This window comes from Dipodomys merriami, unplaced genomic scaffold (assembly GCF_024711535.1).
Source record: "Dipodomys merriami isolate MVZ:Mamm:240054 unplaced genomic scaffold, mDipMer1.0.p SCAF_15, whole genome shotgun sequence".
NCBI lineage: Eukaryota > Metazoa > Chordata > Mammalia > Rodentia > Heteromyidae > Dipodomys > Dipodomys merriami.
The window spans coordinates 15,280,368-15,305,477 of NW_027202826.1; the positions used below are offsets into that span (position 1 = coordinate 15,280,368).

At 42.6% G+C, this 25,110-nt stretch overlaps 1 protein-coding gene across 1 annotated transcript in view; it reads left to right on the forward strand.

Annotated features, from left to right (window-relative positions):
* Positions 1–6,600: 6,600 nt before the first annotated feature.
* The window catches only part of Smarcad1 (SNF2 related chromatin remodeling ATPase with DExD box 1), a 59,768-nt gene continuing 41,258 nt past the window's right edge, over positions 6,601–25,110 (forward strand). Inside the window, exons 1-3 of the mRNA XM_070022290.1 lie at positions 6,601–6,703; positions 7,389–7,668; positions 21,741–21,912. Coding sequence (XP_069878391.1) covers positions 7,470–7,668; positions 21,741–21,912 — 371 coding nt within the window. The 5' untranslated portion in view covers positions 6,601–6,703; positions 7,389–7,469. The remainder of the gene's footprint in view (positions 6,704–7,388; positions 7,669–21,740; positions 21,913–25,110) is intronic.

Sequence of the window (25,110 nt, forward strand, 5' to 3'; positions counted from 1 at the left end):
TCCTGCCCCGGCCCCTTGCACGAGAAGTTCCTCCCTGAAACTTGCTCCATTCCTGCATTCTCCTCCTTGCCTAAACTTGCTTACAATACCCTATACAAACCTAGAGTTGGCCTTCAGACTTTGGAGGGGACCCCTCTGGGTCCACTGGCATAGACTAAATCTAAGTTACTCCAACCTCTCCAAGTGTTTTCAATGTTTTACTTGGTCTCTTGATAGTCTATTCATCTTTCCGAGATAGGAGAGAGTAAGAGAGAGAGACAGACAGACAGACAGAGAGAGAGAGAGAGAGAGAGAGAGAGAGAGAGAGAGAGAGAGAGAGAGAGAGAGAGAGAGAGAGAGATGCAGATACAGAGAGAGATATAAATGGGTACTGTAATCAATCTTTTGTTGAATAACAAACTATTGCTGGGTGCTGGGTGCTGGTAGCCCATGCGTTGTGTAGCCCGGGCTACTCAAGAATCAGCTGGGCATCAGTGGCTCATGCCTTGTAATCCTAGCTACTCAGAGGCTGAGATCTGAGGATCACTGTTCAAAGCCAGCCCAGGCATGAAACTCTGTGAGACTGATCTCCAACAAATTACCAAAAACCCTGGAAGTGGAGCTGTGGCTCAAGTGGTAGAGGACTAGCCTTGAGCACAATAGCTCAGGGACAGTGTCCATGCCATGAATTCAAGCCCCTGGATGGGCAATAAATAAACAAATTAATATTTGCTATTAACTATATGACTGGCCATTTCCTAAGGATGAGTTATTTCCAACTTAATCCACACAAATCCTTTGGTGTGGGTGAATAGGTTTCCCTGTGTTATACATGTGGGTGGGACAGGGGCTGAGAGACTAGTATACAGCTAGTCAGCAGAAGAAATGACATTTGAATACAGATGTCTCTTAATTTCAGAACAACTTCATAATCTTGCAACTACTTTTTGAGGGATAGCTCATTTTCCTCAGAAGAACTGACTATAATAAACCCATGACTTTGTCAAAGTAATGGTCCTACTTGCAAGAGACTAGGCTTTCATACTATTTGCCTCTTGCTGGGCCCCACGTACCAAAGCACTGAAGGCTAAGAACCAAACCTTTAACATTCCTGACATTTGGGGGAGTATTGGACAGCCAGACTATAGCCCCAGCTAGCACAGATAGCGTAGTTACGGAATGTGGCTTAGTGGTAAGTGCTTGCCTAGCATGCATGAAGCCCTGGGTTTGATTCCTCAGTACCACATAAACAGAAAAAAACTAGAAGTAGCGCTGTGGTTCAAGTGGTAGTGCTCAACTAGCCTCAGCAAAAGCAGCTCAAGTTCCCAGGACTGACAAAAAGAAATAGAAAAAAGAAAAAAAGAAAATAGTTTTGTTTAGTTTTATTTTTCATAGTCCTCTAAATTGGTAAGAATAGGTGGTACATGCTTAAAATCCCAGCAGGAAGATCAGTGTAAGCACTATGCCCACCTTTGGTCCTCAGCTCCACCCATACAGTTCCTGCCATACAGGTGGCCCCTCCTCTCCACCCAGACCCACCTGAACTTCCTACCCCCAGACCCTGATGCTACCTAGATAGTGGAGGTTGCCATGTGCTCTCTCCAGGAGAAATATGGCTCCTCCAATAAACCTTGCAATAATCTTTCTCCTGTGCCTGCCTGCCTGCCTCTGCGTGGTCCACTGGGATGAATGTGTGGCATCTTTCAATCAGGAGTTTGAGATCAGCCTGGATTACAGGGCAAGGCCATTACAAAACAACAAGAACAAAATCAACAGGCCTATACAAGGTTAGAATTTGTAAGGCAAATTCTACAAAAGTTATCAGGATTAAGAACTTAGAAGGCACAGAATCCAAAAGGTTCCCTAAGCCCCAGAAGCCATGTACATCCTATCATACATGCATGAAGGGAGTTTTTTTTTTATTGAGATAAGGTCTCACTTTGTTGGCCTTGAATTTTTAGTGCTGTATCAGCCTCCCAGGTACTGAGATACCAGTGCCTGGCTGAGAAGCCACATTTTGAAAGGTTGAATTGGGAGTCTTTTTTTTTTTGGTCGGTCGTGGGGCTTGAACTCTGGACCTGGGCACTCTCCCAGTGTTCTTCAGCTCAAGGCGAGAGCTCTACCGCTTGAGCCACAGCACCACTTCCGGTTTTCTAGTGGTTTATTGGAGATAAGAGTCTCACGGACTTTCCTGCCCAGGCTGGCTTTGAACCACGATCCTCAGATCTCAGCCTCCCGAGTTGCTAGGATTACAATAGTGAGCAAACCGGCACCCAGCTTAAATTGGGAATCTTTATTAAAAGGCCAGCCCCTGCAAGTGCATTGGTCACAAAGACCTGTAGCCCATGAATATGAGAAACCTAAAAACAGGGTACTTCAAATACACTTAACATTGTTACAAAACTGAGCCATGAAGCTGGGCACTGGTGGCACACACCTGTAATCCTAGCTACTCAAGAGGCTGAGATCTGAGGATCGTGGTTCGAAGCGAGCCTGGGCAGGAAAGACCATGAAACTCTTATCTCCAATCAACCACCAGAAAACCAGAAGTAGGGGCTATGGCTCAAGTGGTAGAGGGCTTGCTTTGAGCTGAAGAGCTAAGGGACAGCGCCTAGGCCCAGAGTTCAATCCCCATGACCAACGAGAGAAAGAAAGAAAGAAAGGAAGGAAGGAAGGAAGGAAGGAAGGAAGGAAGGAAGGAAGGAAGGAAGGAAGGAAGGAAGGACTGAGCCCTGAGAGCAGGAGAGGAAAGATCAGAAAAACAATAAAAACCCAGATCAACCCCAATAGGAGAGCTGAAGTGGGATGCCATGTTGACCTGAGAAGAGTCAGTCAGACACAGCACACATGGTCTGGTCTAATAGCTTATGAGCTGGTCTGATCTAAAATAGGGTAAGGTCAGGGGGCAGGGTCACAGGAAACTCAAAAGTCTCCCAAGTTGAAGACATAGGACTGACAGGTCCAGTAACCTATCATCGAAGTCCCCACCCCTGCCTAGGAATTCAGGCATGCCCATAACCTTGGAGGTAGGACTTCCCCTTCCTCCACCATGAAGACAAGATGGCACCAGTTAAACCCAATTCCCTATCCACCACATGGCCAAGATGACTCCGGTTAGATCCAGCATCCCCACTTCATAAGTAAAATTTATAAGCACACCCTCCAGCTTCCCAAATTAAGACTTAATAACTCTAGTAAGAGAAGTACCAACTGTCTGGCTTAGTTTGTTACCAAGGAACAAAACATTTAGTTTTATGATTTGTTATCTTATCTTTTCCATTTGTATTTGTGTGTGGGAGGCCAGATTAGCTTACACAAGTTTCCATTACCAAGCAGCTGGGAAGCATTTTGTAAAAAATAGGTTAAGGAGGACTGAGGAGGTGGTTTATTGGTAGAGTGCTTGCCTAGCATGCATGAAGCCCTAGATTTGATTCCTCAGTAATATAAGCAGAAAGAGCCAGAAGTGGTGTTGTGGCTCAAGTGGTAGAGCACTCTTTGAGCCCAGAGAGGCTCAGGGACAATGCCAGGCCTTGAGTTTACACTAGCAAAAATTGGTTAAAGGGGCATTCAGAGTTGTACATCTCATTTTTAATCTCTGTTGCTGTAGTTTTTTAAATTGCTATAGTTTAGTTTCCTAATCAATTCAGTTCAAATTTGAAAGGGATACTCCATTTTCAAATTGTTTCATACCATTATTTTGGTTAAATAGAAAGCAAAATAAAATAAAATCCGAACAAAATTTCCTACTATTTAATGAAGAAAGTTAAGGGTTCTATAAGCATTTCACTGAGCTCATTTCAAAACTAATCATTAGGTAAGTATTTGCCAGGCACAGGAGCTCATGCCTGTAATGTTAGCTATTCAGGTGGTTGAAATTTGAGGGTCAAGGTTCAAAGCCAGTCCAAACAAGAAAGTCCATGAGACTCTTATCTACAATTAACCAGCAGAAAACTGGAGTAGCACTGTGTCTCAAAGTGGTAGAATGCTAGCCTTGAAAAAAAAAAAAGAGTTCAAGGACAAGATCTAGGTTTTGAGTTCAAGTCCCAAGACTGACAAAAAATAATAATTTTTATTTTTGGTGCTGATTCTGAGACTTGAATTTAGGGCATTTTGCCTTCACTGGGCCTTTCATTCATAGTTTATGATCTATCACTTAAGCCAAGTCTCTACTTTTAGCTTTTTGGTGGCTAGAGATAAATGTTTCAGACTTCCTTGTCTGGGCTGGTTTCAAACTGAGATCCTCAGGTTTCAGTCTCCTAAATAGCTCAGATTACAGGCATGAGCCTTTTGCGAAATTTGAAGTCTTTTAAAAGTATTTTCAGGAATTGAAGTTTCTAGTTATTCCTTCTGTTATTTTATTTTGGTTTCCCTCTTTAGGGACTCTTATTATAATTATGTTGGATCTTCTTTGCTTATCTCCATATTTGTTTATTTTTTATTTTTGTGCTATTCTGGGACTTGAACTAAGGGCCTGGGTGAAGTCCCTTAGCTTTTTTTTTTTTTTGGTCGGTCGTGGGGCTTGAATTCTGGGCCTGGGCGCTGTCCCTCAGCTCTTCAGCTCAGGCGAGCGCTCTACCACTTGAGCTACAGCGCCACTTCCGGTTTTCTGGTGGTTTATTGGAGATAAGAGTCTCATGGTCTCTCCTGCCCGAGCTGGCTTTGAACCGCGATCCTCAGATCTCAGCCTCCTGAGTAGCTAGGATTACAGGCGTGAGCCACCAGCGCCCGGCTCCCTTAGCTTTTTTGCTTAAGGCTGCTGTTCTACCACTTGAGCCACAGCTCCACACCCAGCTTTCTGGTGTAGTGTTGGGGATTTAGCTCAGTGTAAGAGCCTCACCTGGCAAGTGGATTTGGTCCTCAGCTCGTAAAAAAGAGAAAAATAAAATGAAACCAACTTTCTGGTGTTTAAATGGAAATGAGAATTTCATGGCCTTCCCTGCATGTGCTAGCTTTGAACCATGGAACCATATCTCAGACTCCTGAATAGCTAGGATTACAAGTGTGAGCTACTAGTGCCCCTGTAAGGAAAGATAGTCCCAAGTGGTTTTTTTTTTTTTTTTTTTTTTTTTTGTCAGTCGTGGGGCCTGAACTCTGGGCCTGGGTGCTGTCCCTCAGCTCTTCAGCTCAGGGATAGCACTCTATCACTTGAGCTATAGCACTACTTCTGGCTTTTTCTGCTTATGTGGTGCTGAGGAATTGAACCCAGAGCCTCATGCATGCAAGGCAAGTGCTCTACCACTGAGCCACCTTCCCAGACCCTTGAAATATTTCTTTATGGAAACACCAACCAGAAGTTCAAACTACAACTCTTCAATCCTAGCTACTTCAGGCTGAGGTTAGAGGATCTGGGTTTGGAGTCCTGAACGGAAAAATCATTGAGACTCTTATCTCCAATTTACCAGCAAAAGGTGGAACTTGAGGTATGGCTCAAGTAGTAGAGTGTCAGACTTGGGGCTGGAGAGCTTTGGGAAAAAAGCTTAAGGGCTGAATTGAAGACTTAGTACCACTTGTTCTCACTTGTTTGAACAAGTGAGAAAAAAAATAATTATTAAGATTCTTTATTCTCAGGGCCGGGAATGTAGCTTAGTGGTAGAGTGTTTGCCTAGCATGCAGGTTTGAATCCTCAGTACCACATAAACAAAAAAGGCTGGAAATGGTGCTGTGGCTCAAGTGGTAAAGTACTAGCTTTGAGCAGAAGAAGCTCAGGGACAGTGCCCAGTCCCTGAGATCAAGACCCAGCACTGGAAAAAAAAAAAGGTTCCTTATGCTTTAAAAATTTTAGCAAAGACTCTGTTTTAGTATAATACAGGTAAAGTAGGGCAAAATAGAAAAGGGATATATTTCCTGCTGCCCATGCAGCAGGTAAAGATTCTCTTTAAAATTCTCAAGATTCAGCTGGGTGGGGTTGGGAGGGGGAGCTGGGAGGGCAGGAATGGTAAGGGGAAACTAAGGAGGCGACAATGCTTGATAAGAAATGCACTTATTACCTTGCTCACGTAATTGTAACCGCTCTGTACGGTATTTTCACAATTAAAAAACATATTAATATTAAAAAAAAAGATTCAGCTAAACTTGGGCGGCTCTTACTTGTAATCCTAGGGATTCAGGAGGCTGAGATCTGAGAATCAAGGTTCAATGCCAGCCCAGGAAGAAAGGCCTTGCGACTCTTATCTCCAATTAACCAACCAAAAACTGGAAGTGGAGCTGTGGCTCAAAATGGTAGAATTCTAGCCCTGAGAAAAAAAGCTCAGTGCCCCACAGTCGACCAAAAGGAAAAAAAAAAATTCAACGCAGAACTGCACCACCATTCACTCAATATAGACAATAGTGCAGGAAACACATGGTGCCATTTATTCTCGTTGTATTAATTATCATCGTCCTTTGGAACCGTGCCTGTAGGTAATAAACCTGGAGTATCCGATCCAGAAGCAGAACAATCCCATCCTTCGAACTAGGAGAGAGGCGGGTACCGGTTACCATGACAACAGCGCTCCGGAGAGCCTTCTTTCAGCCTTCCATTGGGAAGAGAAAGGATGGGGGGGGGGGAGAGGAAAAAAGGCCTCGGCTGCGCGTTACGTCATCACTACGCGCTGGGTAACGTTCCCGGTGCTGTTTTGGAAAGTCCCCTCCCGGCTACCGTCGATTCGGACCGAGGGATTTACTGTTATTATTATTGTTATTTATCTTTTCCACCTCTGTTACTGTGTGCGGAGGCTGCGAGACGGTAAGTATTTTAAAGACACGCTCACACACACACACACACACACACACACACACACGGAGCTCCCGGGCCGCGAGACTCTCGGGGAAGTCCCGGCTGCGGCCAGCTTCCTCTCAGCTGGGGCCGCGCCGCGTCGACTTCCGGGCGGGCGCCCGCCAGCTCGGCCTGCGCCGCTCCCCTCGCGGAGCCCTTTGTGTCCCCGCCGAACCGAGGCGCGGGCCCCGGCGGCTCGTCTCGGGGTCCGCGGGCACCGTGCGTGCGTGCGGGCGGCGTCCGTGTGTCCGGGCGGGCGGGCGCGGGGCCCGCCGGGGGCGGGGCGGACTCGCCGCCCGGGGCCGGGGGTAAGCGGAGGCTGCACGCGGCTCGGCGCGCGGCCCGGCCGGGGCGGCGGGCGGCGGGGGCAGCCGTGGGCATTGAAAAACAAATAAAAGATTCCCTCTCCCCCCCCCCCGGTCCACCTTCCGATCGGGAGGGCCTAACAATGAAGGCCACCCCATCCCCGGCCCCGAGGACCGCTGGCTCGTCTTGCAGACGCCCCGTCTTTATTCTCTGGGAATGGGGTGCTGTGGCTTTGTGCATTGCATATTCACATTCTCTCTCTCTCTCTCTCTCTCTCTCTCTCTCTCTCTCTCTCTCTCTCTCCCCTCTCTTTTGATTTTTTTTATTACATTTCCCCCCCTCCATGCAGATAGTTCATTTAAAGACCCCAAGCTCCTTACCCCCCCCCCCCCCCCCCCCCCGTCCACCGGGGTGCTGTTAACCTACCAATATGAATCTTTTCAACCTGGATCGTTTTCGCTTTGAGAAAAGAAATAAGCTTGAGGAACCTCGTGAGACCACCCCCCAGCCATCCCAGACTTCCCAGCCCGGCCCTTCTTCACCAATTTCTCTTAGTGCCGAAGAGGAGAATGTTGAACGGGAAGTTAGCAGGGCAAACACCCCCGATTCAGATATAACTGAGAAAACAGGTGAGTTTATAACGGTTGCACACTGGCGTTCAAGGGCCGCGTTTCAACGTGGAAAGGCGGGAGGGGATCCTGATGGAGGCTGCGGTACGACACAAGGATGCATTGTCTTCCCGTTTTGTCCTTTGAAATAGAGCATAGATAGTGTGGCAGGCACTGTGTACCTCCAACTGAGCACCCTCAAGCCATTCTTTGTGGCCTCACCTTTATGTAAGTTCTTGGGACGTGGCCCAATGATGCCAAGTTGAAAGCAGGGTTTAAGGTCATCCATAGGTCAGAATGACTATTGAAGGCATGGAGATGATTCAGTCTTATGGTAGACTCTGAGGCTGTTATTTGGCTACAGGTTTTCATTCATTCCAATAGACCTTCAAACAGATTGATCATTTACTGTGAGCTAGACCTTGATCAGGTGGCAAAAAAATTCACTTTTAGAGACTGCTTCCACCGGATCTTTACTAATATTTATTTATTTTTGGTGCAATTACTGGGGCTTTGAACTCTGGGCCCAGGTCCTCTACCACTTGAGCCACAGCTCCATTCATGCTTTTTGGTGATTCATTGGAGATGAGTGTCATGGACTTTACTGACCCAGTCTGATTTTGAATCTTGGTCTCCCCCTCCTGAATGAGATTACAGGCGTAAGCCACTGGTGCCCATCCTCCATCTGATTTTATGCAAATGAAAAATTGGTATCCTTCCTGTTGAGTGAAACATTTTTAACCTCATTTAGCAGAATGTTACACACAGAGGTTTTGAGAATAAATCAGAAATGAGGATTTCTGTTCTAATCTTAATTGAACAGTTAATAATCACAGGAATATTTGTGAACTTATCTTTTTTTAGGTGTAATGCTAAACATTCTACAACCTGTCAATTTGCATAATGAAATAAATACTAAAGAGAAATAAATAAAGAGATAAATGTTAGCCAGGTGCCAGTAGCTCAGGGCTGTAATTTTAGCTACTCAGGAGGCTGAGATCTGAGTATTGCATTTGAAGCCAGCCTGGGCAGGAAAGTCCATGAGGCTTTTTTTAAAAAAATTTACTTTATGGTTATTATAGAGGTGATGGGGGCTGGAAAGTTGACTCAGTGGTAGAGCGCTTGCCTTGCATGCCTGAGGCCCTGGGTTCGATTCCTCACCACCACAAAAGAAAAAAAAAAGCCGGAGGTGGCACTGTGGCTCAAGTGGTAGAGCGCTAGCCTTGAGCTGAAGAGCTGAGGGACAGTGCCCAGGCCCAGAGTTCAGGCCCCACGACCGGACCCCCCCCCCAAAAAAATAGAGGTGATGGACAGAGGGCTTACATTTACCTGAGCCAGGTACTAAGTACATTTCCTTTCTTACAGTGTTGTCTGTTCCCTCATTCTCTCCTATTCCCTCTCTCCCATCTTCACCCATGGGTTGTATAGTTCACTTTCATCAGTGTCTAGTGCACTCTAATGCTTGAGGCTCTTATCTCCAATTAACCACCAGAAAAGGGGAAGTGGTGCTCTGGCTCAAACTGGTAGAGTGCTAGCCTTGAGCAAAAGGACCTTAGGCCAAGACTCAGAGTTCAAAGCCCAGGACTGGCACACACACACAAATACAAACACAAAAACTTAACGTTGGGGGCTGGGAAGGTGGCTCAGTGGTAGAGCGCTTGCCTTGCATGCATGAGGCCCTGGGTTCGATTCTTCAGCACCACATAAGCAAAAAGAAAAAAGCCAGAAATGGCGCTGTGGCTCAAGTGGTAGAGCGCTAGCCTTGAGCTAAAGAGCGGAGGGACAGCGCCCAGGCCCAGAGTTCAGGCCCCATGACTGGACCCCCCCCCCAAAAAAAAAAAAAACCCAAAAAACAAAAAACAACGTGGCCTAAAAATTGGTCACGTCTTCATTGGTATCTTTTAGTTTGCTATGTACATCTAATAGTAATGGCAGATGTAGTACCATATTGCCAGAGTGACAAATTAAAATTGTTGCAATTAGAACTTGATAGATTTATCCCTAGATTGAATTAAGAAGTTACTAAGATTTCTAGAGGCTTTGTCTAAGGACTTCTAAACTTGTCTACATGCTATAGTAAATGTAGAAGACACCCATAAGTGAAAGGCACAGAAGTCATGTGGTTATTCTTGTAGTGGATATTTTATTTGGGTAACATAGCTATAATCAATATCAGAACACCAGATACTTTTTTTTTTCTAGTAGATATGCTCATCTGTTTTCTCCCAGTTCAGACCAGGCTGGACTTGCACTCTTGCCTTTGTCCCTCCAGTGAGATTTTTTTTTTTTTTTTTTTTTTTTTTTGTGCTGGTCTCAAGGTCTGGGTGCTATCCCTGAGCTTCTTTTGCTCTCTGCTAGAGCTCTACCACTTGAGTTATAGCTCTACTTCTGGCTTTTTGGTAGTTTAGTAGAGATAAGAATCTCGGGCTGGGAACGTGGCTCAGTGGTAGAGCTCTTGCCTTGCATGCCTGAGGCCCTGGGTTTGATTCCTCAGCATCACATAAGCAAAAAGAAAAAAGCCGGAAGTGGCGCTGTGGCTCAAGTGGTAGAGCACTAGCCTTGAGCTGAAGAGCTGAGGGACAGTGCCCAGGCCCAGAGTTCAGGCCCCACGACCCGAGCCCCCCCCCCAAAAAAAAAAAAAAAAAAAAAAGAATCTCACAGACTTTGCCAGGGCTGGCTTGGAACTGATTCTCAGCTCTCAGCTTTCTCAGTAGCTAGGATTACAGGTATGAATCTGTAATGAGCCTCTCACTGGGAGCTCCCAGTGAGACTTTAGGTAAGGGCTGCCATTCCTGGCTTCATCTGTTTCTTAGTTAACACAGCTGGAACAGTAGGTTGTGGCTATGGAATTTTAAGTCCTTAAAAACCTCTACCTCATTGTAGTTAATGTGGGATAGTGACAAAGTACTTAAAATCTGGGATCAAATTTTTTCCATCCCTGAAAATAAAAACATTTTGTCAGCTGGGTTTCAGTGGAATGTGTAGTTATTTGTCATGTGAATTAAAAAATTATTATTGTAAAGATGAAATACAGAGCGGTTACAGTTTCATAAGTCAGATACAGTACATTTTTTTTTTTTTTTGCCTGTCATGGGACCTGAACTCTGGGCCTAGGCGCTGTCCTTCAGCTCTTTACCTCAAGGCTAGCACTATACCACTTGAGCCACGGCACCACTTCTGGCCTTTTCTGCTTATGTGGTGCTGGGGAATCAAACCCAGGGTCTCATGCATGCAAGGCAAGCACTCTACCACTGAGCCACCTTCCCAGCCCCCAGTACATTTCTTTTTGGACAGTGTCACCCCTTCCCTCACTCTCTCCCAGTCCCCACCTACATGTTATATAGTTAATTTTCAACGTAGTATCACTGCTGCATTTGTTCACCCATTTGTCTCCATTTCTGTGTCCTCCCCTTATGAACAAACAGGACAAAAAATAAAACACAAACAGCAATGAAGAAAAAACCTCTTGTTTCCATTTCCTGGAGTTCATGTCGATAAATACTTTATATGATTGGATGGATGCACATAGGCATTGAGCCTTTTGTTCCTAAGAATATTCATGTAAAAAATTTAACTGATTTTTCCTAAAGAGGATATAATTTGTCTGACTGCTTTTTCTTTTCTGTATTGATATTTCCTTTCAATAGTTTAAATGAAGAAATTGAAGTGGTCATAGGAATGAGTCTTAACATTGGGAAAAATGAAAATTAAGTTTGTTCCTAGAATGGTGAGAATCTTACCTTACTAGGAGTGAGTACTTTAAGAACATCATTATAAAATGACACTGAATTTTTGAGTCTCATACACGAAGGTTAAGTATCCATTACACACTGGATAGATTATTTCTTTCCAGTGCTGGAGATTGAGCCCAGGGCTTTGCATATGCTAGGCAAGTGCTGTACCACTGAGCCACACCTCCAGCTGTCTAGATTTTGTTAAAATTAATTTATTACTGTTATAAAGGTGATACACAGAGGATAAGTATACTTTCCTTTGTACAGTGTCATGTTTCCTCATTCCTATTCCCTCCCATCTCATCTGTGAGTTGTATAGTTCACTTTCATCTGGATAGATTTTTTATTATTTTTTCTGGATAGATTTTATTTTATTTATTTATTATTATTTTTTGGGGGTCCGGTTGTGGGGCCTGAACTCTGGGCCTGGGCGCTATCCCTCAGCTCTTCAGCTCAAGGCTAGCGCTCTACCACTTGAGCCACAGCGCCACTTCCGGCTTTTTTCTTTTTGCTTATGTGGTGATGAGGAATCAAACCCAGGGTCTCAGACATGCAAGGCAAGCGCTCTACCACTGAGCCAACTTCCCAGCCCTATTTTATTTTTTTGTTTTTTGTTTTTGTTGGTCATGGGGCTTGAACTCTGGGCCTGAACACTGTCCCTCAGCTCTTCAGAGCTACAGCGCCACTTCCGTTTTTTCTGGTGGTTTATTGGAGATAAGAGTTTCACAGACTTTCCTGCCCAGGCTGGCTTTGAACCGCTATCCTCAGATCTCAACCTCCTGAGTAGCTAGGATTACAGGCGTGAGCCACCAGTGCCTGGCTTTGGATAGATTTTAAAGTGAAAGAAAGTTGCTTTGTAAAGTCACTAGCATTATTGAATACTGTCTACAATGAACTTGGAGGGAGAGAGGTCTTGGTCTGCTCTAGTAATCTGAGTTTAATGATGGCCGCGGTGAAAATGAATAGGTGGTAGAGGTTTCTGAGTAGTAAATGGAGGGATTGATGTGTGTTTGTGGTTGGAAAGAAGTAATGTAAGGAATGTTTTATTTTAGGAAGTTGAAAAAAATGTGCTATACATCTGAATAGATGTAGGAAGCAGCTTTATACCCCATTGTGCTAACATTTTAGAATTTGAATAAGAATTTCTGGGCTTGTCCCAACTGCTGAGACAGTTTGTGTGGTGGGAGGTAGTTGGAGGGACACAGTGCTGGACCTGTGCAAGGACAAGTTAGATTTTAGATTAGGACTGAAAATAAGAACTCATCCTTGGGAAATGGGCACTGACCTTACCTCGTCCATTATTATTAAATAGTAATTTCTCATATAGGTATAATGTTTTCATTTATAGTAGAGTGTTAAGCTTATTAGATGAAAATGTATGTAGTAACATTACTCTTTTCAACTTTTTTTTTTTTGGTTGGTCATGGGGCTTGAACTCAGCCTGAGTGCTGTCCCTCAGCTCTTCAGCTCAAGACGAGCGCTCTACCACTTTAGCTATAGTGCCACTTCCAGTTTTCTGGTGGTTTATTGGAGATAAGAGTTTCATGGACTTTCCTGCCCTGGCTGGCTTTGAACCTTGATCCTCAGATCTCAGCCTTCTGAGTAGCTAGATTACAGGCGTGAGCCACCTATGGCTAGCTCTGTTATTTTGTCTGATAAGAGTTATGGCTTCATTTTCTACCCCTTTGCAATCGTTGTGCCTTAGCTACATTATTTCTGTTTATTCCAATCATGATCTCCTTTGCTCCTATTTGTTTTGCCTAAAGAACCTTGCTGCTATTTACATATGAATGTCTTTCCCTATTGTATAGGAAACAGCAAATCCTCCCTCCTCCTCACCCCAACTTTATACAGGCTTTTCTATTGTTTGTCACTACTGCTAGATTATGCTTAGCCTTCAACAGTGACTGGAATGTAGTAGGTTTTGGATAAGTAAGTTGGAGTGAGGATTGCATAAGCAAGGTGATTTTATAAATGTAGCATTTATTTTTTGAGTCTCTCTTTTTTATGACTAAGACAGTCTTCTAGCCACCAGCCAAACGTTACTTTTTGTGTGTGTGAATGCTGAGGATCAAATTCAGGGCCTTGAGCATGTTAGGCAGATAGATATTTGCCACTTAAGCCATAGTGTTACTTCTGTCTTTTTCTGAGTCCTGTATTGGAGGTAAGAGTCTCATCACCTTTCTTGCCAAGGCTGGCTTCAAACCACATTTCACAGATCTCAACCGCCAAAGAAGCCAGGATTATAGGCATGAGCCTGAAACTCCTTTTAACATTGGATCAAGATCCTCATGGACATTTAAGTCCAAATCAGCTTGCAAATTTGAGGAAATTTACTTAATCTGTAGCTTTTGGGTATTTGAGTTTACTATTATTTTATTTTGACGGTTGTGGGGCTTGAATTCTGAGCCTGTCCCTCAGCTCTTCAGCTCAAGGCGAAACGCTCTACCACTTGAGCCACAGCGCCACTTCCAGTTTTCTGGTGGTTAATTGGAGATAAGAGTCTCACAAATCCATGCGCTGGTGCCTCAAGCCTGTAATCCTAGCTACTCAGGAGGCTGAGATCTGAGGATCGCGGTTCAAAGCCAGCTGGGGCAGGAAAGTTCCTGAAACTTTTTTTTTTTTTTTTTTTTTGGGTCCGGTCGTGGGGCCTGAACTCTGGGCCTGGGAGCTATCCCTCAGCTCTTCAGCTCAAGGCTAGCACTCTACCACTTGAGCCACAGCGCCACTTCCGGCTTTTTTCTTTTTGCTTATGTGGTGCTGAGGAATCGAACCCAGGGCCTCATGCATGCAAGGCAAGTGCTCTACCACTGAGCCACCTTCCCAGCCCAGTTCCTGAAACTTTTATCTCCAATAAACCACCATAAAACTGGAAGTGGCGCTGTAGTTCAAGTGGTAGAGCGCTGGCCTCGAGCTGAAGAACTGAGGGACAGTGCTCAGGCCCAGAGTTCAAGCCCCATGACCAAAAGAAAAAAAGAAAAACAAAGAAAGAGTCTCACAGCCTTTGAACCTGGATCCTCAGATCTCAGCTTCCTGAGTAGCTAGGATTACAGGCATGAGCCACCTGCGCCTGGCGGGGAGTTTATTATTATTATTAATTTTGTGTGTGGGGGGGGGTTTCGTTGTCCTTTTAGTAGTAAAGAATTAGCCATGGGCCTCCCACATGCTAAATGCTCAGTAATAACCTGCAAACCCAGCTCCTCACAGGGCCTGAAGAAACCAGTTTGCTCTGTACTTTCTCTTTTCTTTTTCTTTTTTTTGTCAGTCATGGGCCTGAACTCTGGGCCTAGGCGCTATCCCTCAGCTCTTCAGGTCAAGGCTAGAGCTCTACCACTTGAGCCACAGCACCACTTCTGGCTTTTTCTGCTGAGGAATTGAACCCAGGGCCTCATGCATGCAAGGCAAGCACTCTACCACTGAGCCACCTTCCCAGCCTCTGTACTTTCTCTTTTCTATCATAGAAGACGTGTGGAATGATTTTTTTTCTCTTTAATTTCCTTCTCCCACATATCTACCTTGTATAAGACTAATAGCTACAATTTTTAAAAATTGCCCTTTGCAAAATGTTAGTAAGAACTTTTATTTTCAGACTGGGTGCAAATTGTAAACATTTTCTCAAAATATTTTTAATGTTTTTTATTGTAAAAATAGTGTACAGAGGGGTTAGTTACATGAGTAAGGCAATGAGTACATTTCCTATTGAGCATTGTTATCTCCTTTGTTTTTCCCCTATCAAAATATTTTTTGTTTCCGAATGAACATGAATCTTTTTTGTGACTATGAACTATTTTACCTTTTTTGTTTGTTTTTACTGCTCCTGGGCTTGAACTCTGGGCACTATCACTGAACTTTTTGCTCAAGGCTAGCACTATACCACTGGAACCATAACTACTTCTGGTATTTTCTGATTAATTGGCAATAGGAGTCTCACGGACTTTCCTGCTCTCACTGGCTTAGAACCACAATCCCCAGATCTTGGCTTCCTGAGTAGCTAGCATTATAGGCCTGAGCCATGGATACTTGGCTCAACTGTTTAACTGTTTTCTTTGATTTTTTTGGGAACCCACTAGGTTTGAAGAGATTTTAAAAATGGCATATGATAAATGAAGAGGGAGCCTACCAGATTTTATTCATAAAGAATAAAAAATGAATGAAACATGGTATTCAAGACCCAGCAGAAGGAAGTGCATATAATTATATACTCAAAGTGCCTAATATGATAAATTGAGCAAGAGAGAAATATACTAAGTAAGATCATAGTCTAAATCACATATGATTAAATTGTCCATTTTTCTCAGAAGAATAACAAAACCAGGTGATGACCTTTGTAGTAAATGGATAACAATGTAAGCATTGTTTATTGGAAGACCAGATGTTGAAGAATTGGAAATATATGTTGCTTTCAGTAGTGTGTGTATATAGAGAGCAAGGAGAGCTAGTTGTCAAAGAAATACCTGGTTTTGGTCATTGTAAATATAAACTGGTGAGCTGGACTTACAATATAAAATATAAAAATATAAAAGGAGGGGTGAGCCTTATTTAAAATAATACCATAGAACAGTTCAGCTGGAAAAGACCATTAATGAAGCGATTCTATTTTTTTATTTTTTTAAATTTTTTTTTGGGTCCGGTTGTGGGGCCTGAACTCTGGGCCTGGACGCTGTCCCTCAGCTCTTCAGGCTAGCGCTCTACCACTTGAGCCACAGCGCCATTTCTGGCTTTTTTCTTTTTGCTTATGTGGTGCTGAGGAATCGAACCCAGGGCCTCATGCATGCAAGGCAAGCGCTCTACCATTGAGCCACCTTCCCAGCCCGCGATTCTATATTTTTAAAGCCTCCATGGATGTATTTATGGGTTATCAGAGTGATTTAAACTAGGTGTGAATTAATCTCACAGTAGTGATTTGGTTTGAAGTATGCCTTTTGCGTGACCACTTCAAAGGACAAAATCAAAGTCAAGTGCTAGCACATGCCTGAAATCCTAACACTTAATAGGTGAAGGAGGATGTCAACTTCCAGGTCAGTCTGAGCTATCTAGTGATATGGCAAGACTGTTTCAATAAAAGGACAGAAATCATGGGTAGGTATAAATGTTTTTAGAATCTTCCTTTTTGTGTGTGGTATACTGAGCTATTGAGAGTGGTTGCAATGGTACTGGAAAGAACTTGGAATCTAAGATTGCCTTCCCTGTGGTGGGAAACTACTGGAGGTTATGATACAGGTGCTCACTGCTTCTTCAAGTGAGCAAATACTTCATTTTAAAACACTTAGCCATTTTAATTGCTGCTCCGCACAAGCACAGCCTGTTTCCTTCGTGTTCATTGAGTGTTTTGTTTCTTTTTTGCCAGTCATGGTGCCTGAACTCTAGGCCTGGGCACTGTCCCTCAGCTCTTCAGCTCAAGGCTAGCGCTCTACCACTTGAGCCACAGTGCCACTTCCAGCTTTTTCTGCTTATGTGGTGCTGAGGAATCGAACCCAGGGCCTCATGCATGCAAGGCAAGCACTCTACCACTGAGCCACCTTACCAGCCCCTCATTGAGTGTTTTGCCTATTCCTATTTGATGGCACCAGTCAGTTCGTATCCTACTTGCCTTTAAACAGACACCTCATTTTTTTTTTCTTTCCTTTTTTTCCCCGAGCAGTCATGGGGCTTGAACTCAGGGCCTAAGTGCTGTCCCTGAGTCTCTTTGTACTCAAAGCTAGAGCTCTACCATTTGAGCCACAGCACCACTTCCAGCTTTTCCTGAGTAGTTTATTAGAGATAAGAGTCTCACAGACTTTCCTTCCTGGGATGGCTTCCAACCATGATCGTCAGATCCTCCTGAGTAGGTAGGATTACAGGTGTGAGCCACCAGGGCTTGGCTTTTTTCTTCTTTCTTTTTTTTTTTTTTGTCGATTGTGGGGTCTGGGCTTGGGCGCTGTCCCTTAGCTCTTAAGCTCAAGGGGAGTGCTCTACCACTTGAGCCACAGCGCCACTTCCGGTTTCCTAGTGGTTTATTGGAGATAAGAGTCTCATAGACTTTCCTGCCGGGGCTGGCTTTGAGCCATGATCCTCAGATCTCAGCCTCCTGAGTAGCTAGGATTACAGGTGTGAGCCACCAGCTCCTGGCTATGAGCATGCTTTGCCTTTATAATACTACTTGAAAATATTTTTTATGGGTACCAGGTGCCAGTAGCTTATGCTTCTGATCCTTGCTACTGAGGAGACTGAGATCTGGAAAATTGAAGTTCTGGAGAATTGAAGTTCAAAGCAACCTGGGTAGGAAATTCTTCCAGACTTCTCCAAAATACCCCCCAAAAATCTATGGGATGGATGTGTGGCGCAAGAGATAGAGCATTAACCAAATAAGAAAGCCCAGGCAAATGAGTGGTGCTGAATTTAAAGCTGATTCTACCAAAAAACGAATTGATTTGCATTAATGTAAAAATTACTATTAAATCTTTTTTTTTGGGGGGGGGGAGGGTCCGGTCATGGGGCCTGAACTCTGGGCCTGGGCGCTGTCCCTCAGCTCTTCAGCTCAAGGCTAGCGCTCTACCACTTGAGCCACAGCGCCACTTCTGGCTTTTTTCTTTTTGCTTATGTGTTGCTGGGAAATCAAACCTGCAGGCAAGGCAAGCGCTCTACCACCGAACCACCTTCCCAGCCCCTACTATTAAATCTTGTAATAAGAAAACGGTATAAGCTAGGTGCCTGTGGTTCATGCCTGTAGTTTTAAGGAAGCTGAGATTTGATGATTGCAGTTCAAAGTCAGTCAGAGCAGGAAGGTCTGTGAGGCTCTTATTTCCAATAAACCACCTGAAAACTGGAAGTAGAGCTTTGGCTTGAGGGGTAGAGTGCTAGGATTGAGCAAAAAGCTTAGAGACAGTGCCCAGGCCCCAAGTTCAAGCCCTATGACCAATAAAAACAAACAAAAAATCCAAATGAACCTACTGCAAAGTTGTTCATTCAATATAGTGGAACTTGTTTGTAATAATAATAGTAATAAGCATTATGTCAAATATCTTTGTAGTTATTAGCTCTTAGCATTTTTACTGTTATTTGCTTCTAAAAAATATTCCAAATAGGTGCTGGTGGCTCACACCTCTAATCTTGGCTATTCAGGAGGCTGAGATCTGAGGTTTGTAGTTTGAATCCAGCTTGGGCAGGAAAGTCCATGAAACTCTTACCTCCAGTTACTTACAGAAAAAGTCAGAAGTGGAGCTGTGACTCAAGTGGTAGTGCTAGCCTTGAGCCTTGAGCAGGTAGGAGCTCAAGAACAGCACCTAAGCTCAGCGTTTGAGCCCAGGGACTGACTAGCAAAAAAACAAATAAAAGTAAATCTCTGAAATAAACAAGAGAAAATAATTTGGTTAAAATCTCAACTTATAAGTAAAATTTTCCTTTGTTGTATTTTGTAAAACCTTTATTTCATACCTCAATACAATAATTATGTCAAGGAAAAGCATTGCATGATTGCTTTCAGTTAGTCATTGTCTCACAAAACATAATTTTTACTTGAAAGAATGATAAAATAGTTGAACAGACTTAGGTATTGGCAGACAGCTTTTCAAAGCTGATTAAAGGGATATCAAACAAGCACAATATTTGTTGTCAGAGAATTCTGGTTTTCAAAGAGAAGTTTGAACATTTGAAAGAAAATAGACATTTCTACATTATTAATAAGAAATGTGTCAGCATTTAGAAAATGTTCACTACTTCGGGAGCCAATGTTTTCCATAGGACCAAAACACAAAATTACAAAATAATGCATAGATTAAAGATTCATTAAAATTCAGATCAGTAGGTTCATTACAATACAAAATGTCTTATCAAATTGTTTCAGACTCCACATTGCAACTAACCTGTAGTGAAGTACTATCTCGAATTTAGTATAAATTAAAAAAACTATTGTTATTATAAAGGTGATGTACAGAAAGGGTTATAGTTACGGAAGTTAGGTAAAGAGTACATTTCTTTTTGACAGTGTTACGCCTTCCCTCTCCCAGTTGATCCCTCCCATCCCTACCCCTAAGTTTTATAGTTCATATCCAACATAATGTCTAGTGAGTACCCCAGCTGCTTTTGTTTGCCCTTTGTCCCTCCCTTTCTGTGCCACCCTTACACTCTGGAAGACGGATAAACAGACGAAACAAAAACAGTAACAACAACAAAAGAACTCTTAGCCTGGTGCTGGTGGCTCACACCTGTAATCCTAGCTACTCAGGAGATTGAGATCTGAGGATTGAGGTTCAAAGCCAGCAGGGGCAACAACAAAGTCCTTGAGATTCTTGTTTCCACTAGAAAACTAAACCACTAGAAAACCGGAAGTGGTGCTGAAGTAGCCCTGTGACTCAAGCGGTAGAGCACTTGCCTTGAGCTGAAGAGTGCTAGGACAGCGCCCAAGCCCAGAGTTGAAGCCCCACGACCCACCCAAAACAAAACAAAAGTCTTGTTTCCATTTAACAAAAATTTTTTTTTGGGTCCAGTCAGGGGTCTGAACTCTGGGCCTGGGTGCTATCCCTCAGCTCTTTAGCTCAAGGCTAGTGCTCTACCACCTGAGCCACAGCGCCACTTCTGGCTTTTTTTTTCTGCTTCTGTGGTGCTGGAAATCGAACACAGGACCTCATGCATGCAAGGCAAGCGCTCTACCACTGAGCCACTTTCCCAGCCCCATTTAACAATTTTTTTAACCCATAGAAATCTACAAAGACTATAAAGTGTTCCTGTTTTTTTTCTTGTTTAAGGATGTCATGCTTTAAAAAAATATAAACTTTAATGAACAGATTCGTTAATGTTACTTCAAATACTGCTTATGAACGTCATAAACATCATTGCTGGGACTGGGACTCTGTGCTGAGTTCTTGTCTAGCATGTCAGGCCCTGGTTTCAGTCCCCAACACAGAAGGCTGCTTATGATAATGGTTACTGTGGTTTGTTCAGTTAATCAAGGAAGCTGACAGTTTTATGTTCAGTAACAACTTATAGACTTTGAAATTTTGGATTTCAAATCTTCTTTCTCCCATGATTTAGGCCATCCCCCCCCCCCCCCCCCCGCTTTATTTAGACTGGTTCTCTTATCTCTGGCTACCCTGAAATCATCAAGGTCTTCCACACACAGCTCTGGGCCTTTACTCTTAATTTCTTATCTATAAAAGGGTGATTGCAGGATTAAATATTTCCTGAGGACTTGATAATGACTTGGGAAATAGTTAATGGCTACTTTTCTTTTGATCTTTGAGCTAAAGACTCACCTGGTCCTTGCCTTTTATAATTAATTCCTCAGTCTAGACCTCGATTTTTATTGTTGTTTTTTTTTTTTTACTTGAACATGAACCTTATCTCATTTCTAGATACTCTAAGGGGAATTACTGGCTTTACTAGAAAAAGGGAGAATAGTTTAATACCTAACTGATCTGCTTTTCACTGGCAGATGATACCAAACACAGTTTGCTATGATTGCCTTAACAAATACCAGCACTGGGTGGCTTAAGCTACAGGATATTTTGTTTGTTTCTCATGGTTTTAAAAACAAGGAGTCTACTCTGTTATCAAGTACTTTTGAGGTTTTAATTGGCTTGTAAGATGGCTGTCTTCTCCCACCTTTCCCCCTTGGACATCCCAGGTATTTCATCTTCTGATAAAGATATTAGTCATTTTGGGCTAGCAGCCCACTCTAAACTGTTTATTTAAAACTCAATCACTTCTTTGAAAGCTTATCTCTGAATTCTTGGGACACCTATCTCCATCTCCAAATAACCTAGACATAGATTAGCGTTTAAGCCTGTGGTGGGACCTACATTAGGACTTAGGTAGGACCTAAAGGCATTGTCCCCCTCAGAAAACTTTGAAGTCCTCAAAGCATAGGGGGACATACTTTAGCTTTAACACCAACATTAGCATATGACACTACTTTTAATGGATGTTGACGAAAATAATTGCCAAAATGAATGATTTACCCAAAATCACTTCATTTGATATGACTGAGCTTTGATCCATAGTTTCTGTATTTTGCAAAAGAGGAACTAAGGTTTAGGGAGGTTCAGTAGATAGGTAAAAAAAGGCCTTGGGGTCCTAGTCTTGGGCTCTGGTGCTTATACTTTCCTACCTATGATCTGACTCCTGGGAAGTAAAAGCACAGTAAGGATTAGAATATGAAACATTGATTTTGCAACTTAACTGAGGTCTTGCTAGTAACTTGTGAAACAGTTAATACCAGCTTTGATGAACTATTGTGAAGTTCTTTAAAAAGAAGCAGCATTTTTAGTGTTAGGATGGAGACAATGCATGGAAGTCCAGATTGTTAGGGTAGGATTGTAATTATCAATAGCAAATGTATTTTGGTTTCACCCCAGAATGCCTTTCTCTTTTTTTCTTTTGCAGAAGATTCTAGTATTCCAGAACTTCCAGATAATGAAAGGAAAGCACCGTATTTCAAGAGTGAAAGAGGAATACAGTATATAGATTTATCCTCTGATAGTGAAGATGTTCTTTCCCCAAATTGTTCCACCAGAGTGCAGGAGAAAAAATTCAACAAAGACACAGTGATTATACTGTAAGCTGATTAACAGATTTGTTATGTTTACGTATGTTAAGATTTTTCAAGGAAATGATACTTAATTTGAAATGTATGTGGTGCTGTTTTTGGGGATGGGGTGGGGGGTCTGGTTGTGGGGTCTGAACTCTGGGCCTGGTCTCAGCTCTTCGCTAGTGCTCTACCACTTGAGCCACAGCGCCACTTCCGGCTTTTTTCTTTTTGCTTATGTGGTGCTGAGGAATCGAACCCAGGGTCTCATGCAAGGCAAGTGCTCTACCGCTGAGCCACCTTCCCAGCCCCATTTGGTGACTTTTTATCAAGAGCATCTTGCTTATTTTTTCCTAACTCATAGATATGGAAAGGTAGATATGGTAATGTATGTGTGTTTCCTAGAAAACAGTTTTTTTAATAAGATGTAAAGTGAGAAATAGATACATCATATTTTTAACTTTCCATAGCTGGTATCTTTGATTATCTGTAGTTATTTTTATGTCTTTTGAGTCATTTTAACCATTTTTGTTGGGTATATTCTATGATCTAGGTATTGTTTTGAGATGGGGACTGACTATCTGACACTTTCACTCATTGACTGGCGCTCTACCTCTTGAACCCTATGTATTGTTAAATGAATAGGAAATCAGCAGTGAACAAACCAGCTCCAAATTTGCCCCTTCACAAAGATAAAACGTAGTGGATGAAAGAGAAAATATTTGGACCCAAAGGAGGAGAGATGTAAAACTGGGGCCAGGGCATGATTCCTGAAGAAAGACTTCATTGAGAAAGTGATGCTAGAGCAATTACCTGAAGGGGTTACAGAAGCGTAGACTCCACCTATAGGAGGGAAGGAGTGCACATGTTCATTATTGGCTCTGAGGTGACATTTAGCCTTGGGATTTTGAAGGAAGTGTAGAGGTGAATCTTGCAGAGTGACAGATTACTGAGCAAGGAATGATTTTAACTCCATAATTATGCTCTTCATTTTTTATTCTGAATGAAGTAGGAAGTGTACAAATGATACTGAGCTGAGATGAAGTGATCTGCTTTAGATATTTGAAAAGTCATTGTGGCCATAAAACAAAATATTACTATAATGTCTCAGCAAAAAATGTTGGAGAAATAAGGTGAGTCTAATACCTGTAGCAAGTCCTATCCTGAGTATGATGAGGACTAGTGGGAGGGTGAATATGACTAGAACTTTCTATATGCATGTGTGAAAATGGAACAGTGAAGCTTGAGTTTGGATTGGAAAAAGGAGAGGGCAGAGGCTGATCAAGATACAGTATGTGCGTATATGGACTTGTCAAAAACAAACATTTTTGTACAACTAATTGGTGCTAATGAAAATGTAAGGAGAAATGGCTAGATTCTTGATAGACTTGGCAGGTAGAACAGAGGATTCGTTGGGTAATTTCATGTGTATTGGGATAGAAAGGAGTTCAGTTATTCTAAGACTGGTCTGAGCAGTGGAATCATATTTTATTGACATGAAGAGGACTTTCTCTTATGAGTGGAAGAACACCTTTGCAAATCAACAATTAAGTGTAGAATATGCTGTGGTTGAGAAGTGTTTGAGATATCTAAGTGTAACTTAGAAGTCAGTTTTGCCATTTAGTTTATTCTAATATTGTTCTTTTTAGCATAACTGTTTAAAGTCTTGGCTTGTAAATAATTTTGCCCTAAAATGTAAATAAAGGTTACTGATTCCTTTACCAAGTAATTCAGCCAACCAAAAAAAAAAAATGATTCAGTGGCAGAAAAAAATCAGCTGAAATAATAAATGGTTATAATATAGTTCATAAAATAGTTGTTTTACCTTCAGGTTTAAGTTAACTATTCTGTGGGACTGGTTAAAAAAAAACAACCCAATGCTCATGAGTCATATCTGTAATCCTAGCTAATCTAGAGGCTGAGAATTACAATTCAAAGCCAGCCAGCTAGGAAAGTTCCTGAGACTCTAATCTCTAATTAGCCACCAGAAAGCTAGAAGTGGAGCTGTGGCTCAAAGTGGTGGACCACTTTGCCTTGAGCAAAAGAGCTCAGGAACAGTGAGTGCCCAGGACACACACACAACACACACACAAACACATACACACACACACACACACACGCCTCGAGTTCATCAAGAACAGTACACACACACACACACATACACACACACACACACACACACACACACACGACAAAAGGAGGGTTGAGAATTATGGACTTCAATAGAGATAAAGAAGGCTAAAAACCCATATACACACACACACACACACACACACACACACACACACACACCCAGGCCTCGAGAACAGTACACACACACACACACACACACAAACACACACACACACACACACACACACACACACACGACAAAAGGAGGGTTGAGAATTATGGATTTCAATAGAGATAAAGAAGGCTAAAAACCCATAGTGCTGAGAAGGGATGTTGCCTTCAGAAAGGCATTAATCTGGATGCCTAGGCAGAAGAATCTTGAGTTTCAAGGCTGGCCCCTGTCAAGGTAGTAAGAGGTTTTAAAAATGAAAAATAAAGGGCTAGTGCTTGGTAACATGCACAAGGCTCTAAATTCAGTCTTCTAGTAATACCCAGAAAAATGGGGAGGGAGGGAGGGAGAAAAAAAGAAAGAGAGGGGGAAGGAAAGAAGGAAGGAAAGAAAGAAAGAAAGAAAGAAAGAAAGAAAGAAAGAAAGAAAGAAAGAAAGAAAGAAGGAAAGAAAAGAAAATTTTGTTAAGACACCGTGTAAAAGAAAGTTTTGCCACTTCTGGGCAAGGCATAGGTGGCAAAAACTGAGCTAGAGCATGAGGCCTTGAGTTCGAGCCCTAGTGTCAAGAGGTGTGTGAGTATGTGGAGGGAGAGGGAGAGAGGGGTGGGGAGAGAGAATGAGAGAGGGAGAGAGAATGAGAGAGAGGCTAGTCAACTATTTATTAAAGAAAATAATTCCAAGGTTTAACAATTTTCCCTTTTTAAATTAGTAATTTACTGAAGTTGTGGACATCCCAGCATCCTCTTCTTGGTTATACATCTGTATTCCTCACCAAAAATAATATTGTTACTAATGAATAATTCTTAATCTATATTCAGATTTGATGTATTTTGTAGTTGTTTTTTCAAACTAGAGTTCAAAGAAAGAAAATTCCTTTGGATAGAAGAACTCCACTATCTTTTCCTCTAGGTAAACCCACTCTCAACCCTCTTTTTTTTTTTTTGAAT